At 52.5% G+C, this 18,212-nt stretch overlaps 1 protein-coding gene across 7 annotated transcripts in view; it reads right to left on the bottom strand.

Annotated features, from left to right (window-relative positions):
• Nucleotides 1–18,212, bottom strand: part of LOC139238000 (EVI5-like protein) — a 425,899-nt gene that overhangs the window by 219,297 nt on the left and 188,390 nt on the right. For 6 of the 7 annotated variants that reach the window (XM_070867399.1, XM_070867393.1, XM_070867395.1 and 3 more), the window contains one exon: nt 10,489–10,629. The exons of the other annotated variant lie outside the window; for it this stretch is intronic. In XM_070867399.1, the coding sequence (XP_070723500.1) occupies nt 10,489–10,629 (141 nt within the window). The remainder of the gene's footprint in view (nt 1–10,488; nt 10,630–18,212) is intronic. 7 annotated transcript variants of the gene reach the window in all.

Here is an 18,212-nt window from a genome sequence, read left to right as displayed (position 1 = left end):
CCCCCAGTCTCTCTCTCCCCTCCCCCCCCCCAGTCTCTCTCTCCCCCTCCCCCCCCCCCAGTCTCTCTCCCCTCCCCCCAACCCCAGTCTCTCTCCCCCTCCACCCCAGTCTCTCTCCCCCTCCCCCCCACCCCAGTCTCTCTCCCCCTCCCCCCCACCCCAGTCTCTCTCCCCCTCCCCCCCACCCCAGTCTCTCTCCCCCTCCCCCCCACCCCAGTCTCTCTCCCCCTCCCCCCCACCCCAGTCTCTCTCCCCCTCCCCCCCACCCCAGTCTCTCTCCCCCTCCCCCCCACCCCAGTCTCTCTCCCCCTCCCCCCCACCCCAGTCTCTCTCCCCCTCCCCCCCACCCCAGTCTCTCTCCCCCTCCCCCCCACCCCAGTCTCTCTCCCCCTCCCCCCACCCCAGTCTCTCTCCCCCTCCCCCCCACCCCAGTCTCTCTCCCCCTCCCCCCCACCCCAGTCTCTCTCCCCCTCCCCCCCACCCCAGTCTCTCTCCCCCTCCCCCCCACCCCAGTCTCTCTCCCCCTCCCCCCCACCCCAGTCTCTCTCCCCCTCCCCCCCACCCCAGTCTCTCTCCCCCTCCCCCCCACCCCAGTCTCTCTCCCCCTCCCCCCCACCCCAGTCTCTCTCCCCCTCCCCCCCACCCCAGTCTCTCTCCCCCTCCCCCCCACCCCAGTCTCTCTCCCCCTCCCCCCCACCCCAGTCTCTCTCCCCCTCCCCCCCACCCCAGTCTCTCTCCCCCTCCCCCCCACCCCAGTCTCTCTCCCCCTCCCCCCCACCCCAGTCTCTCTCCCCCCTCCCCCCACCCCAGTCTCTCTCCCCCTCCCCCCCACCCCAGTCTCTCTCCCCCTCCCCCCCACCCCAGTCTCTCTCCCCCTCCCCCCCACCCCAGTCTCTCTCCCCCTCCCCCCACCCCAGTCTCTCTCCCCCTCCCCCCACCCCAGTCTCTCTCCCCCTCCCCCCCACCCCAGTCTCTCTCCCCCTCCCCCCCACCCCAGTCTCTCTCCCCCTCCCCCCCACCCCAGTCTCTCTCCCCCTCCCCCCCACCCCAGTCTCTCTCCCCCTCCCCCCCACCCCAGTCTCTCTCCCCCTCCCCCCCACCCCAGTCTCTCTCCCCCTCCCCCCCCACCCCAGTCTCTCTCCCCCTCCAAGTCTGTCTCTCCCTTCCTCTCCTCACCACTCCCAGTCTCTCTCTCCCTTCCCACCTCTCCCAGTCTCTCTATACTGCCTCCAACACTTGAGCGTCTTCCATGTGTCTCTGACCTGGAATGGACACAACTGCAGTTGACCAGAGCACTGTACAATTTGGGCTTGACTTTCTTCACCAGTTCTACTATTTTGGCTGCGCAGGAACACAGAATATAGTTCAACATTCAATGGGCTTTGTTGACTGCTGTTCTGCACTGGAGGGTAGGTTGAGCTTTGTGTCTACTAAGCCTCCTAGGTCTTGGAGCTGTGAAAGTGTGAGCTGGATGAGTGAGAAGATTTTGCTCTCTGTTCCATGAGGAGGAAGAGAAAAAAAGTAGTTTGTTCTGTGAGAACTGTCCCATTGGTTTAATCACGAAACACATTTTTTGAAAAATAAAAGCAGTTTGATTTTAGAAGTGCGGCACTGGAGAATTAACACTTGCACCACAATTTTTACTTCCTCTCACAAGGGTGACCAAAATTCTTTTGCGAGTTTGCCATTTGCTCAGTCTCCTTTGTTGAAATGCTTGACAAATCTTCTGGAATTTTTTGAGGATGTTTCCAGTAGAGTGGACAAGGGAGAACCAGTTGATGTGGTATATTTGGACTTTCAGAAGGCTTTCGACAAGGTCCCACACAAGAGATTAATGTGCAAAGTTAAAGCACATGGGATTGGGGGTAGTGTGCTGACATGGATTGAGAACTGGTTGTCAGACAGGAAGCAAAGAGTAGGAGTAAATGGGGACTTTTCAGAATGGCAGGCAGTGACTAGTGGGGTACCGCAAGGTTCTGTGCTGGGGCCCCAGCTGTTTACACTGTGCATTAATGATTTAGACGTGGGGATTAAATGTAGTATCTCCAAATTTGCGGATGACACTAAGTTGGGTGGCAGTGTGAGCTGCGAGGAGGATGCTATGAGGCTGCAGAGTGACTTGGATAGGTTAGGTGAGTGGGCAAATGCATGGCAGATGAAGTATAATGTGGATAAATGTGACTATTATCTGAATGGTGACAGATTAGGAAAAGGGGAGGTGCAAAGAGACCTGGGTGTCATGGTACATCAGTCATTGAAGGTTGGTATGCAGGTACAGCAGGCGGTTAGGTAAGCAAATGGCATGTTGGCCTTCATAGCGAGGGGATTTGAGTACAGGGGCAGGGAGGTGTTGCTACAATTGTACAGGGCCTTGGTGAGGCCACACCTGGAGTATTATGTACAGTTTTGGTCTCCTAACCTGAGGAAGGACATTCTTGCTATTGAGGGAGTGCAGCGAAGGTTCACCAGACTGATTCCCGGGATGGCGGGACTGACCTATCAAGAAAGACTGGATCAACTGGGCTTGTATTCACTGGAGTTCAGAAGAATGAGAGGGGACCTCATAGAAACATTTAAAATTCTGATGGGTTTAGACAGGTTAGATGCAGGAAGAATGTTCCCAATGTTGGGGAAGTCCAGAACCAGGGGACACAGTCTAAGGATAAGGGGGAAGCCATTTAGGACCGAGATGAGGAGGAATTTCTTCACCCAGAGAGCGGTGAACCTGTGGAATTCTCTACCACAGAAAGTTGTTGAGGCCAATTCACTAAATATATTCAAAAAGGAGTTAGATGAAGTCCTTACTACTAGGGGGATCAAGGGGTATGGTGAGAAAGCAGGAATGGGGTACTGAAGTTGCATGTTCAGCCATGAACTTATTGAATGGCGGTGCAGGCTCGAAGGGCCGAATGGCCTACTCCTGCATCTATTTTCTATGTTTCTATGTTTCTATGAAATAAAACTAATTTCATGGGACGTTGTGGAGTACCATCAGGTTGTATATCACCTTGTATATTGAGTATTCCAAATGTGAATACAAAACCAGTGGATCATGCTTAGTAGCTGTTGGCAGCAGTGCTCAGAACAGTCACTGCCACAGGCAGATACTTAACAACTCTATCATTCTGAAAGCCAGTGCATGCAAAAGAGAAAAGGCCATTTAAAGCTGACAGCTCACTCAGCCATGATCCTGCTCAGTCCATTATTTCATCCCCTCTCATCTCTGCTCAAAGCTTCAATATTTAATACACAAGATGACAAAAGCATGAAGATTTCTTGTTGGAAAAATAAAAGGAGGCCAGAGTTAAGACTGGAAAAGTATTAAGTACAAAGAATTTGAAAAACTCAACAATGTCCCATGTTGTTTAAGGAACCCCCTTAGTCTAGGGAAGGGGACTAAAGGCAGACAAGTCCCCTGGACCTGCTGCCTTACATCCTAGGGTCTTGAAAAGTGGCTGCAGAGATAGTGGATGTATATTCCTGGATTCTGGGGAGGTCCCAGCAGATTCGAAAACCGCAAATGTAATGCCCCTATTTAAAAAAGGAGGTGGATAAAAAGCAGGAAACTATAGACCAGTTAACCCAACATCTGTCGTTGGGAAAATGCTGGAGTCTATTATTAAGGAAGCAGTACTGGAACATTTGGAAAAGCATGATTCAATCAAGCAGAGTCAGCATGGTTTTATGAAAGGGAAATCATGTTTGATAAATTGACTTGAGTTCTTTGAGGCTGTAACTAGCAGGGTGGATAAGGGGGAACCAGTGGATGTGGTGTATTTGGATTTCCAGAAGGCATTCGATAAGGTGCCACATAAGAGGATAAAAGTTCACGGGGTTGGGGTAATATATTAGTGTGGATAAAGGATTGGCTAACGAACAGAAAACAGAGAGTCAGGATAAATGGGTCATTTTCCGGTTAGCAAACAGTAACTAGTGGGGTATCGCAGGGATCGGTGCTGGGGCCTCAACTATTTACAATCTATATTAATGACTTAGATGAAGGGACCGAGTGCAATGTAGCCAAGTTTGTTGATGATACAAAGGTGGGTGGGAAAGCAAATTGTGAGGAGGACACAAAAATTCTGCAAAGGGATTATCGATAGGCTAAGTGAGTGGTCAAAAAATTGGCAGATGAGAGTATAATATTGGAAAATGTGAGGTTATCCACTTCGGCAGAAATAATAGAAAAGCAAATTATAATTTAAATGCAGAAAAATTGCAAAGTGCTGCAGTGCAGAGAGATCTGGGGGTCCTTGTGAATGAAACACAAAAAAAGTTAGTATGCAGGTACTGCAAGTAATCAGGAAGGCCAATGGAATGTTGATCTTTATTGCAAGGGCGATGGAGTATAAAAGCAAAGAAGTCCTGCTACAACTGTATAGGTATTGGGTGAGGCCACACCTGGAGTACTGCGTACAGTTCTGGTCTCCGTATTTAAGGAAGGATATACTTGCATTTGAGACTGTTCAGAGGATGTTCACTAGATTGATTCCGGAGATGAGGGGGTTGACATATGAGTATAAGTTGAGTAGGTTGGGCCTATACACATTGGAGTTCAGAAGAATGAGAGGTGATCTTATTGAAACTTATAAGATAATGAGGGGGTTCGACAAGGTGGATGCAGAGAGGATATTTCCACTCATAAGGGAAACTAAAGCTAGGGGACAGTCTTAGAATAAGGGGCCGCCCACTTAAAACCGAGATGAGGAGAAATTTCTTCTCAGAGGGTTGTAAGTCTATGGAATTCTCTGCCCCAGAGAGCTGTTGAGGCTGGGTCATTGAATATATTTAAGGTGGAGATACAGATTTTTTTGAGCGATAAGGGAGTAAAGGGTTATGGGGAGCGGGCAGGGAAGTGGAGTTGAGTCCATGATCAGATCAGCCATGATATCATTGAATGGCCGACCCCTGCTCCTATTTCTTATGTTATGTTGTCATTCAGCCCAATTTAATTAAGATAAGAAGTAGTACTCGAGGTCCCAAACTGGAAAGTCAAATTTAGTTGAAAGCTTACTTTGCTAATTAACAGAAGAGAGTTAATAAATTATCAATTCAAAAAATAATGTTTTTATCTTGGCTCAAACTTAGGGAAAGTGAGCATAGCAAGTTCTACAGCTGGCCTCTGTGGCTGCAGGTTGAAAACCTGGCGTGCCACTGATTATGAAGTACGCTGCTGTACAACACCCCACACTCAACACCGAGAATTGGAGCTATGGAGTAAGTGGATCCACACATAGCCATCCAATCGGTTGGATTTAGATCATTTTATTTTTAAAAACAAACCTACTGCCAGGATAAACAATGCTGAGGCTGGAAGCCCCGGGGCAAGCTGTCCCAAAATGGTCCGGCGATGGAGGACGAGGGTCGGGGCCGGCGAGGAGAGGAGAGAGGAGGGTCGGGGTCGGCGAGGAGAGGAGAGAGGAGGGTCGGGGCCGGCGAGGAGAGGAGAGAGGAGGGTCGGGGCCGGCGAGGAGAGGAGAGAGGAGGGTCGGGGCCGGCGAGGAGAGGAGAGAGGAGGGTCGGGGCCGGCGAGGAGAGGAGAGAGGAGGGTCGGGGCCGGCGAGGAGAGGAGAGGAGGAGAGGAGGGTCGGGGCCGGCGAGGAGAGGAGAGAGGAGGGTCGGGGTCGGCGAGGAGAGGAGAGAGGAGGGTCGGGGCCGGCGAGGAGAGGAGAGGAGGAGAGGAGGGTCGGGGCCGGCGAGGAGAGGAGAGGAGGGTCGGGGCCGGCGAGGAGAGGAGAGGAGGGTCGGGGCCCCCGAGGAGAGGAGAGGAGGGTCGGGTCGGGGCCGGCGAGGAGAGGAGGGGAGGGTCGGGGCCCCAGAGGAGAGGAGTGTCGGGTCGGGGCCCGCGAGGAGAGGAGAGTCGGGTCGGGGCCGGCGAGGAGAGGAGAGTCGGGTCGGGGCCCGCGAGGAGAGGAGAGGAGAGTCGGGGCCCGCGAGGAGAGGAGAGTCGGGTCCGGGCCGGCGAGGAGAGGAGAGTCGGGTCGGGGCCCGCGAGGAGAGGAGAGTCGGGTCGGGGCCCGCGAGGAGAGGAGAGTCGGGTCCGGGCCGGCGAGGAGAGGAGAGTCGGGTCGGGGCCCGCGAGGAGAGGAGAGTCGGGTCGGGGCCGGCGAGGAGAGGAGAGTCGGGTCGGGGCCCGCGAGGAGAGGAGAGTCGGGTCGGGGCCCGCGAGGAGAGGAGAGTCGGGTCGGGGCCCGCGAGGAGAGGAGGGGGGGGTCGGGGCCGGCGAGGAGAGGAGAGTCGGGTCGGGGCCCGCGAGGAGAGGAGAGTCGGGTCGGGGCCCGCGAGGAGAGGAGAGTCGGGGCCCGCGAGGAGAGGAGAGGAGAGTCGGGTCGGGGCCCGCGAGGAGAGGAGAGGGGGGTCGGGGCCGGCGAGGAGAGGAGAGTCGGGTCGGGGCCCGCGAGGAGAGGAGAGTCGGGTCGGGGCCCCAGAGGAGAGGAGAGTCGGGTCGGGGCCCGCGAGGAGAGGAGAGTCGGGTCGGGGCCCGCGAGGAGAGGAGAGGGGGGTCGGGTCGGGGCCCGCGAGGAGAGGAGAGGGGGGTCGGGGCCGGCGAGGAGAGGAGAGTCGGGTCGGGGCCCGCGAGGAGAGGAGAGGAGGGTCGGGGCCGGCGAGGAGAGGAGAGGAGGGTCGGGGCCGGCGAGGAGAGGAGAGTCGGGTCGGGGCCCGCGAGGAGAGGAGAGGGGGGTCGGGGCCGGCGAGGAGAGGAGAGGAGAGTCGGGTCGGGGCCCGCGAGGAGAGGAGAGGAGAGTCGGGTCGGGGCCCGCGAGGAGAGGAGAGGGGGGTCGGGGCCGGCGAGGAGAGGAGAGGGGGGTCGGGGCCGGCGAGGAGAGGAGAGGAGAGTCGGGTCGGGGCTCGCGAGGAGGGGAGAGGGGGGTCGGGGCCCGCGAGGAGGGGAGAGGGGGGTCGGGGCCCGCGAGGAGGGGAGAGGAGAGTCGGGGCCCGCGAGGAGGGGAGAGGGGGGTCGGGGCCGGCGAGGAGAGGAGAGTCGGGTCGGGGCCCGCGAGGAGAGGAGAGGGGGGTCGGGGCCGGCGAGGAGAGGAGAGGAGAGGAGAGTCGGGTCGGGGCCCGCGAGGAGAGGAGGGGGGGGTCGGGGCCCGCGAGGAGAGGAGAGTCGGGTCGGGGCCCGCGAGGAGAGGAGAGTCGGGTCGGGTCGGGCGAGGAGAGGAGAGGAGAGGAGAGGAGAGTCGGGTCGGGGCCCGCGAGGAGAGGAGAGTCGGGTCGGGTCGGGCGAGGAGAGGAGAGGAGAGGAGAGTCGGGTCGGGGCCCGCGAGGAGAGGAGAGTCGGGTCGGGTCGGGCGAGGAGAGGAGAGGAGAGGAGAGTCGGGTCGGGGCCCGCGAGGAGAGGAGAGGAGAGTCGGGTCGGGGCCGGCGAGGAGAGGAGAGTCGGGTCGGGGCCGGCGAGGAGAGGAGAGGAGAGGAGAGTCGGGTCGGGGCCCGCGAGGAGAGGAGGGGGGGGTCGGGGCCGGCGAGGAGAGGAGAGTCGGGTCGGGGCCCGCGAGGAGAGGAGAGTCGGGTCGGGGCCGGCGAGGAGAGGAGAGTCGGGTCGGGTCGGGCGAGGAGAGGAGAGTCGGGTCGGGTCGGGCGAGGAGAGGAGAGTCGGGTCGGGTCGGGCGAGGAGAGGAGAGTCGGGTCGGGTCGGGCGAGGAGAGGAGAGGAGAGGAGAGTCGGGTCGGGGCCCGCGAGGAGAGGAGGGGGGGGTCGGGGCCGGCGAGGAGAGGAGAGGGGGGTCGGGGCCGGCGAGGAGAGGAGAGGGGGGTCGGGGCCCGCGAGGAGAGGAGAGGGGGGTTGGGGCCGGCGAGGAGAGGAGGGGGGGGTCGGGGCCCGCAAGGAGAGGAGAGTCGGGTCGGGGCCCGCGAGGAGAGGAGGGGGGGTCGGGGCCGGCGAGGAGAGGAGAGGGGGGTCGGGGCCGGAGAGGAGAGGAGAGGGGGGTCGGGGCCGGCGGTGGGGACCGGCGATCGGAGCCCAGAGGTGGAGCAGCATGGACAAGACCAAGGGAAGGCGCAGCAAGGGCCAATAGCGAGGCTGTGAGGTCGTGAGGCTCACATTGCGTCAAGCCAGTGTGGTGGCGGTGTGCAACGGCTACCCCACGTTAAAAGAATTCACGCACATGCATCTTCCACCGTTTAAAATGAGTTAATCAGTCACCTGAGTACTCATTTTTAGTGTGGAAGTGAGTCATCCTTGACCCAGAGGGACTGCCTATGATGATGAGAATCCTCCTGATTCACCCAGTATAACTACCCAAGCCAGGGAAAACAAGTTTATCAATTACATTTCAAAACTTTCTTGACAAAAGGTTGCAGCTGAGTCAGATTACAAGGAGTGTCAGCAACTCTGAACTGACGAGTGAATAGTTAGCAGTATGATATTTGACTAAATCTATCTTCTATACTTTGACTAAGCATCTGGAACTGTAGCTTTGGCCCAGCTGAATCTTGAGCTTCCAGAATGGATTTGCCTGCCACTGAAATCAGGATCAAACTACACCCCTCATTTCAATGATGGTCAATATATACTTATTTATTAAACCCGCCCTAGCCCCCTGCCGAGGGGTTCAGATAAAGAAACTGCCGAACTTTTGATAAAACTTTTTGCTATGTGGTCTGAACTGGAGACCACAGCCTGTAAACCATTCCTACACATCCATCGTTCCACGGTGGACAATTTCTGCTGATTGTTCTGCAGTAAACTTACTTGTAATATAGGATACAAGTGAAAGGAAGTAACAAAAATAGATCCTTATTCTCAGCTCCATTCTGCCACATAGCATCAGTAGAGGAGGTAGCACTGAACACAATCTGACAGACTGTCACAGGATAAGATTTGTAATCTCAATTCCTGTAAAGATTTCCAACCAACTCCATTTTTAATAAAAAGGACTGTGAGCAAGACACCACATCAATGGCCAGGTTACTCAGTGCGGTGAGAACGAGAGCAAGACAAGCAGCGAGGCACGGAAACTCAGGTGCTCTCACTGTGGCTGGTAGTGCCTGTACTCCAATGGTGTGCATTAGTTTAACAGCTAATCTAAGTGTACAGGAAGGATAACCTCTACCAGCTTATTAGAGTAGCACGGATGCATGAAACATGCAGGGATGAACTTTGGGTTGTTCAGAGAATTACAGCATCAAAAGGTCATTTTTCACCCATCTTGTTAATTCCACTTTCTAAAAACATCATAAAAGAACAAATTAACTGCTGCGATTGGGCAAAATTTGGAAGCTTGCTGCACAGTTTATAAGCTGTGGCCACACACTGCTCCATACTCAGCAAGGCCCACAGAAGGGAACACTCATTGACCACAACAGCAGCCTGCTGCTAGTACATTTAACCTCTCCCTCTATCTCAATTGATAAATCTCTCAGTGTAGTTGCTGCCAAGCAGTTCGAAGAGCACCTGTTTAACTAAACCGAGCTTGTTTTGCCCATGAGTGCACTGGTGCGCAGTTAAACCGTCAGATGAGGAACACCTGCGCCTCATAATGGCTACTGTTCCGTTAGCACATGTCTCTGCTGCTTACTTCAGTACAAAGTATCACTTGCTCGATTGCGATGCACACCCAACTGCATCGCTCTTTTATAATGAAACATATGGGGCTGCAGGCAGCAACACAGTGCAGGTGCTCGGATGACAAGTTGCAAGGAAACTGCATATTAGTTTATGCCTTTCTGAAATACTCATTTTGAATTCAACTGGTATATGTTTACTCAGTAGAAATTGCTTTATTATCTGTAAGACAGCACACTACATCATTGCAGGATAAGTGGCAAGATTTTCCCAAGAAAACATTTAAAATGTTTTACTCAAAGTGGTCAGTGAGTGAGATTAATGCAATCGAGATCTGCTGGTTTGCTTTTACTGAATTACACCAATTGCTACCTGCCAGTAACCAGCAATCCCATATTCATTCAGTCCGACTGTTGCTACTGATGAGTAGTTATACGAATTATGCCAGTAACCAGCTGTCAAGCATTACACAAGAGGCAAACACACATTAGTTTCACAGGATGAAAGCCAGGGCCATATAGGATCACCCAGAACTCAGAATTCTTTTCCTTAGAAGTGCTTAAGCCGTCAGTTTTAAAATCGCATTTCTGTGCCTCAGCTCCTGGAGGAAGGTGACCCATTCCCAGGCTGATCCACCGCTGCTGAAGGCACCTTCTACAAGATGTGCAAGAGCAGACTAAAGTGATTGGGCATTAGATTTACTTCTCTCCTTATGAGGAAGATCATAACCTATCAATGGTGAACCAGCTATCCATGGGCGGGGAACAGGAACCCAAACTTTACTGGACAAACTGCCATTTGGTAAGTTTTCAGCTTGGTTAAGTAGAATAGCAACACCTACATTTAGTCTGAAATGTTACTGACAACTCGTTGTAAAGCAGCCAGATTACACGAAGTGCTTGTCGGCCGTGGTCCATTCAGCTTTAGTCCCCACTGGATACGCGACAGTGGGAAGGATGGAGTCCCACACCTGCCTTTCCTTACCCTGAGCTCCTGCAGCTCCTGAATGGTGCTGTGTGCTTGTTCTAGTTTCTCATTGGCCGTGTTGAACTGCTGCTTTGCTACAGCCAGCTCTCGCTTGATGACGTAGTTCTCCTCGGCTTCCTGCGCCCTGGTTACTTGTCCCTGAAGACAAACCCATGAGGGAGAGAAAGGTTAGCGACACAGATGGGCTTCCAACTCTCTGAAGACCTAAACCCATTCTTACTTTACCTTCGATTTGCCTGGAAAACAAATAAGTTTGGTCTCTTTTGATCTCATTCAAAGCCTACAATTTAAATTAGACCCAGGGCTCTCCCAGTTCATAAGTAGTTTGTTCAAAAATCGATATCCTAGATGGAGCAGTGAGCTTACCTATGGAGTAGCGGAACCTTACAGGCTAGGAAGGCCTCTAATCAATGCTAAGTTGGCCAATCTCAGCTAAGATGCCAGTAGGAGTGCACTGGGTGGGGGGGAGAGAACAGGAGAGGGCTGGGCTAGGTTGGAAATCAATCCCATGTCCAATAGCCTACCAACATTCACCGTCGAGGCATCAAAGGACAACCAGCGCTTATGAGATTGTTCCCAAGGAAGGAGTCAATGCCTTCGGGATGGGGAAGTCAGAAAAAAGAATGAACGGTGACGGTGCTGAAAGAGTCCAACACCTTAGTGAAAGCCCACAACACACACTCCAGAAATCATGTGTTTTTCCATGCCTATCTTTTAAAACAATTTGGAAAGTGTAACAATACAACACCGAAAACAGCAACCGTGCAACAACCAACCATGAAGGGAGCGAGAGAATAACATAGCCAGGGGACTAAAGAGGGTCTGGTCTGGGTACATGCAAGGCTCACAGTAAAGGCCTAGATAGATCACATTGAGGTGAAATCAAAATCAGGCTCAGATGAACATTTGCCACAAAACAAGCAGGGCAGGACAAACATAACCCATGGAGGGGCAGAGAGCGAGAGAGCGAGAGAAGGGGATAAAGGAAAGACAATTCATTGAAATTTGGGGCACAGTCTCTCTATATTTGGGCAGAAGAGGAAGAAAGCAGATGTGGAGATCTACAAAATATGGAAATACTGGCAGATATCCCACCAGATATATATATAACTGCAGCCCAGCATTGAAGGGACCTATCCTATCCACAACCCAGGCTCAAGTAATCGAAGTTCCTATCTAAAATAGATTCCAGGCATCCGCTTATAGAGAGCCATGGACTCAGATGCCAACAGAACTGAAAATAAACCCATAGTGTTCACATTTCCCACACAATGCTGCAAAAGAACTCGTCAAATGGACAATCAACCCTGGTCAGTGACCCACAGCACTCCCCCCACCCCAGCCACTGGCGCCTTAACAGAACAGCTGATTTTCTAACTTTCCACAACCAAAATACTGGTAAACCCCCAATGGTATCAGCAGGGAGTACCAGCTCAACCATCCATCCCACCCTCTGTGGCTGCTCTGTATTCCTTCTCTGACTAGTCACTGGCAAAGTCAACATTTATTGCCCACCCCAAAGGGTGGTGAGCCGCTGCAGTCCGTGTGGTGAAGGTGCTCCCACAGTGCCGTTATGGAGGGAGTTCCAGGATTTTGACCCAGCGACGATGAAGGAACGGCGATATACTTCCAAGTCAGGATGATGTGCAACTTGGAGGGGAACTTGCAGGTGATGGTGTTCCCATGCGCCTGCTGCCCTTGTCCTTCTAGTTCGCGGATTTGGGAGGTGCTGCCGAAGAAGCCTTGGATCTTGTAGATGGTACACACTGCAGCCACTGTACGCCATTGATGGAGGGAGTGAATGTTTAAGGTGGTGGATGGTATACCAATCAAATGGGCTGCTTTTTCCTGGATGGTGTTGAGCCTCTTGAGTGGTGTTGAGCCTCTTGAGTGTTGTTGGAGATGCACTCATCCAGGCAAGCGGAGAGTATTCTATCACATTCTTGACGTGCCTTGTAGATAGTGGAAAGGCTTTGGGGAGTCAGGAGGCGAGACACTCGCCGCAGAATACCCAGCCTCTGACCTGCTCTTGTTGCCACAGTATTTATGTGGCTGGTCCAGTTAAGTTGCTGGTCAATAGTGACTCCCAGGATGTTGATGGTGGTGGATTCGGTGATAGTAATACCATTGAAGGTCAAGAGGCTGTGGTGAGACTCTCACTTGTTGGGGATAGTCATTGCCTGGCACTTGTGTGGCACGAATGTTACTTGCCACTTACCAGTCCAAGTCTGAATGTCATCCAGATCTTGCTGCATGTGGACATGGATTGCTTCATTATCTGAGGAGTTACGAATGGAACTGAACAGTGCAGTCATCAGCGAACGTCCCCACTTCTGACCTTATAGTTGGGCTAGGACACTGCCCTGAGGAAACCATGCTGGATTTGTGATGATTAACCTCCAACCACCACAACCATCTTCCTTTGTGCTAGGTATGACTCCAGCCAGTGGAGAGTTTTCCCCGATTCCCATTGACTTCAGTTTTACTAGGGCTCCTTAATGCCACACTCAGTCAAATGCTGCCTTGATGTCAAGGGCAGTCACACTCACCTCACCTCTGGAATTCAGCTCTTTTGTCAATGCTTGGACCAAGGCAGTAATGAAGTCTGGAGCCAAGTGGTCCCTGCAAAACCCAAACTGGGCATCGGTGAGCAGGGTATTGGTGAGTGAGTGCTGCTTGTTGCACTGTTGACGACACCTTCCATCACTTTGCTGATGATTGAGAGTCGACTGATAAGGCCAGATTGGATTTGTCCTGCTTTTTGTGGATAGGATATACCTGGGCAGTTTTCCACATTTCTGACATGCTGCATGCCAGACATCGATGAGGAAAGGCATCAGCACCCTCATCTACAAGCAGAAGGGGGAGAGGGAGGAAATCAAAAACTGGCGGCCCATTTTGCTGCTCAATGTGGACTACAAGATCCTGTCAAAGGTCATCGCCAACAGGGTCAAGCCTGCTCTTGAGCTGGTGATTCACCCGGACCAGACCTGCGCTGTCCCCGGCAGGAAGATCTCTGATAGCCTCGCGCTGCTCAGGGATACGATCGCCTACGTGCGGGACAGGAGGGTGGACACCTGTTTAATCAGCTTAGACCAGGAGAAGGCCTTTGACAGGATATCGCACACGTACCTGATGGACGTGCTCTCCAAAATGGGGTTTGGGGAAGGTATCCGCAATTGGATCAAACTGCTCTACACAGACATCAGTAGTGCAGTGCTAATCAACGGGTGGGAAACTCAAAGCTTTCCAATCAGATCTGGAGTCAGGCAAGGCTGTCCTCTCTCGTCTGTCTTGTTTGTGTGCTGTATCGAGCCCTTTGCCGAGTCCATCAGGAAGGATGTGGGCATTAGAGGGGTGACGATCCCAGGCAGCGGAGGTGCTCAGGTCAAGACCTCCCTGTGCATGGACGACGTCACCGTTTTTTGCTCGGATCCGCAGTCGGTCCGCAGATTGTGAGCAATCTGCGACCAGTTTGAACTGGCCTCGGGAGCAAAGGTCAATCGCAGCAAGAGCGAGGCCATGCTCTTTGGCAACTCCATTCCCTTCATCGTCAAGCCAGATTTCCTGAAGGTGTTGGGAATATGGTTCGGAGCGGATGGGGCATGCGCCAAAAACTGGGACGAGCGTATCGCCAAGGTCAAACAAAAACTGGGATGGTGGAAGCTGCGCTTCCTCTCCATGGCAGGAAAGAACCTGGTCATCAGGAGTGAGGTGCTCTCGGGGTTGCTGCATGTGGCACACGTCTGGACCATCCCTCGCTCCTGTGCAGCGGCAGTCACCCGGGCCGTCTTCCACTTTGTCTGGAGGTCCAAAATGGACCGTGTCCGCAGAGACACGATGTACAAATCTCTGGACAGTGGAGGAAAGGACGTTCCGAACGTGGCCCTCATCTTGATGGCCACCTTTGTGTGCGGCTGCGTCAAGCTGTGCACAGACCCCCAGTACGCAAACACCAAGTGTCACAACGTGCTGAGGTTCTACCTGTCCCCGGTGTTGAGAAGGATGGGTCTGACCACGCTGCCGCGAAACGCCCCCACCAGCTGGACCATGCCTGTCCACCTGTCCTTCGTGGGAAAGTTTTTCACAAAAAACCCCTTTGACCACAAGGCCATAAAACAGTGGTCAGCACGTAAGGTCCTGGACGCCCTACGAAAGAAGGAGAGGGTGGACCCTGTCGGGTGGTTCCCTGAGCGGACTGTCGAACTTATTTGGCAGAACGTCTCATCGCCAGAGCTTTCACACAAGCACCAAGATGTAGCTTGGTTGGCGGTGAGGAGGGCCTTACCTGTCAGAGCGTTCATGCACAGCCGGGGTTTCAGCAACACGGCACGGTGCCCCCGAGTCGGCTGCGGGGCGGACGAGACTGTCACCCACCTCCTTCAGGATTGCGCCTTCGCAAGGCAGGTTTGGAAAGAGATGCAGTGGTTGCTGTCGAGGTTCATCCCAAGCAGCTCCGTAACACAGGACTCTGTGCTCTACGGGCTGATCCCAGGGACACACACCGAGACTGACATCACCTGCTGCTGGAGGGCCATCAACTCGGTCAAAGACGCTCTTTGGTCTTGCCGAAACTTGCTGGTTTTCCAGAGCAAGGAGATGTCCACGTCTGCGTGTTGCAGACTGGCGCAATCCAAGATCCAGGATTACGTGCTGAGGGACGCACTTAAAATTGGTGCAGTCGCCGCAAAGGCACGGTGGGGAAGGGCCACAGTTTAAAGCCCTTCTGCCACGGAAAACCCGGGGGCAGGAATCAGTCCAAAACCCCCCTCGGGCCGTACTTGTAATTTACTTTTTGTGTTCATGGAGCACCATGATCTGTAAACACCAATGTCGTGCCATGTACAATGCAAGGTCTGTTGCGAAATGCATGTTGAAAAGAAAAATGTAAATGTACCGTCACCCATTCCGTGTACTGTATAGTGACACGTGTAATGTAATTTGTCGAATGTACTACAATGTATCCCGTATTGGACCGAATTGCACTTGAACTGGAAAACAAGGAAATGTAACGAACGGAACTGCCGTCAGCACCCAAATAATAGTGTATGGGATTGCTGACCGCAGCTAAATGTATTGAAATGCCTTTGAATGTACTGTACAGATTTTCTTATGAATAAAGTATATTTTGAAATAAAGAAAAAAGTTTTCCACATTGTCGGGTAGATGCCAGTCTTGTAGCTGTACTGGAACAGCTTGTCTGGAGGTGCAGCTAGTTCTGGAGCACATCTCCTCAGCACTACAGCCGGGATGTTGTCGGGGACCTTAGCCTTTGCAGCATCCAGTGCGCTCAGCTGTTTCTTGATATCATGTGGAGTGAATCGAATTGGCTGAAGACTGGCTTCTGTGATGGTGGGGACCTCAGATGGAGGCCGATATGGATCATCCACTCAGTACTTCTGGCTGAAGATGGTTGCAAACGCTTCAGCCTTGTCTTTTGAATGCTCATGTTGGGCTCCGCCATCATTGAGGATGGAGATATTCATGGAGCCTCCTCCTCCTCCTGTTTCCCCCAGGTTGGCACTTCATTTTTAGGTACGCCTGGTGCTGCTCCTGGCATGCTCTTCTACACTCCTTATTGAACCAGGGTTGGTCCCCTGGCTTGATGGTAATGGATAATTGTGAAGGATATGCCGGGCACATGTTGCGGTGGAATACAATTCTGCTGCTGTGTTGGTTCTCTCATCACCTGCCGCAGGCCCAGTCTGGCAACTATAACCTTCAGGAGTCAATGCCCAGTTTTGAGCTGCTCGATCTGTTCTGAATCTATCCTATTTAGCACGGTGGTAGTGCCACACAACGCGATGGAGGGTCTACTCAGTGTGAAAACATGACTTCGTATTCGTGGTCACTGCTACCAAAGCTGTCATGGGCAGATGCATCTGCGACAGGTAGATTGGTGAGGACGAGGAAAAGTAGTTTTTTTCCCTCGTGTTGGTTCTCTCACCACCTGCCGCAGTTATAACCTTCAGCAGTTGGCCAGCTCGGTCAGTAGTGGTGCTACTGAGCCACTCTTGGTGATGGACATTGAAGTCCCCACCCAGAGTACAATCTGTGTCCTTGCTACTCAGTGCTTCTTCCAAGTAGTGTTCAACATGGAGGAGTGCCCATGCTTGACCTGAAGCCATGAGACTTCATGGGGTCCGGAGTCAATGTTGAGGACTCTCAGGGCCACTCCCTCCTGACTGTACACCACTGTGCCGCCAACCCTGGTGAGTCTGTCCTGCTGGTGGGACAGGAAATACCATGGGATCATGATGGAGGAGTCTGGGACATTGGCTACATTGGCTGCAAGCTATGATGCTGTGAGTGTGACTATATCAGGCTGTTTCTTGATTAGTCTGAGGGACAGCTCTCCCAATTATGGCACAAGTCCCCAGATGTTGGTGAGGAGGACTTTGAAGATCGACTGGGCTGGGTGTGCCGGTGTCGTGTCCATAGGTCGCTGCAGGGTAGTCCGTCCAGTTTTATTCTTGTTATTGTTTTTTGCAGCATTTTTTTTTTTACAACTGAGTGGCTTGCTGGGCCATTTCAGAGGGCAGTTAAGAGTCAACCACATTGCTGTGGGTCTGGAGTCACATATAGGCCAGACCGGGTAAGGACGGCAGATTTCCTTCCCTAATAGGACATTAGTGAACCAGATGGGTTTTTACAACAATCTGATAGTTTCATGGCTACCATTACTGATGCTAGCTTTTTAATTCCAGATTTATTTAATGAACTGAATTTAAATTCCCCAGCTGCTGTGGTGGGATTTGAACTCACATCTCTGGATCATTAGTTCAGGCCGCTGGATTACTGGTCCAGTGACATCACCACTGTGCTACCGTTCCCACTGCTGAAATACATAAATACATGAAATACACTCAGTTCTCAGGATCCCACCGGGTGAATAAGTTTCAGCCTGAAGCCCCAACAGACAAGGACCACCAGCCCTTATACAAAAGGAAAAAAAAGCAAGCCAAACCTCTGGAATTGCACCTGCACTCCTCACACCCCCTGCAAACATAGCTCTATGTATTTGCTTCCAGATCAAACAGCAAAGAAAAGCCTGAGATTTCTGGAAGTGAGACCTCAGCCACCAGTTAATAGAGGAGGGGGCTGCAGGAGACAGAGTTAGGCAGTGTACAGCGATTCCTTGTGTTCCTGGATCATCAGTTGGGTCCTTCTTAACATTTTAACTAAGAAGAATGCTGCTAGCAATCAAAGGTTAACTTATGAGGCACCAATTGTCCCAGTTATACTGTCCACGTTCAATTTATTCATTTTGGCATCACTACAGTGTGCATCAGATTACATGGGAACAGAACCTGGTTTAGGGAGTAGCAGAACCCTACTGTTAATAAACCCTGAATGTTGAGGCGACGACCTCCGCAGGGAATGTTTTGCTGGGTTGCACCATGTCTATATTTCCAATGCATCATTCCTGAACAGCCCACTGAAAAATACTCTTGGCAGAATCTTTTGAAAATCTTAAAAATTATGCAAAGCTTTCAAAAAAAAGAGAACAAATGCCAGTAGATAGGGATTTAAAAATAAACATCGAATCAAGATTTTGCTTTTAAAAAGTCAAAAAAGATGCAAATTGCTAAGAAGCATTTCCCCCCATCAGCCTGATGCACCTTTTAGGCTCTAGAATGCATTTCAAAATCCTGAGAGTGTCAATACTTAAAGAATGGCAGGTGTCCAGAAGTGTGTATAAAAACCACAAACCTTTTCAT

Source organism: Pristiophorus japonicus, chromosome 24 (assembly GCF_044704955.1).
Source record: "Pristiophorus japonicus isolate sPriJap1 chromosome 24, sPriJap1.hap1, whole genome shotgun sequence".
NCBI classification, from domain to species: Eukaryota; Metazoa; Chordata; class Chondrichthyes; family Pristiophoridae; genus Pristiophorus; species Pristiophorus japonicus.
Note: the sequence above shows the minus strand (reverse complement) of the source record. Positions and strands in the feature narration are given on the sequence as shown.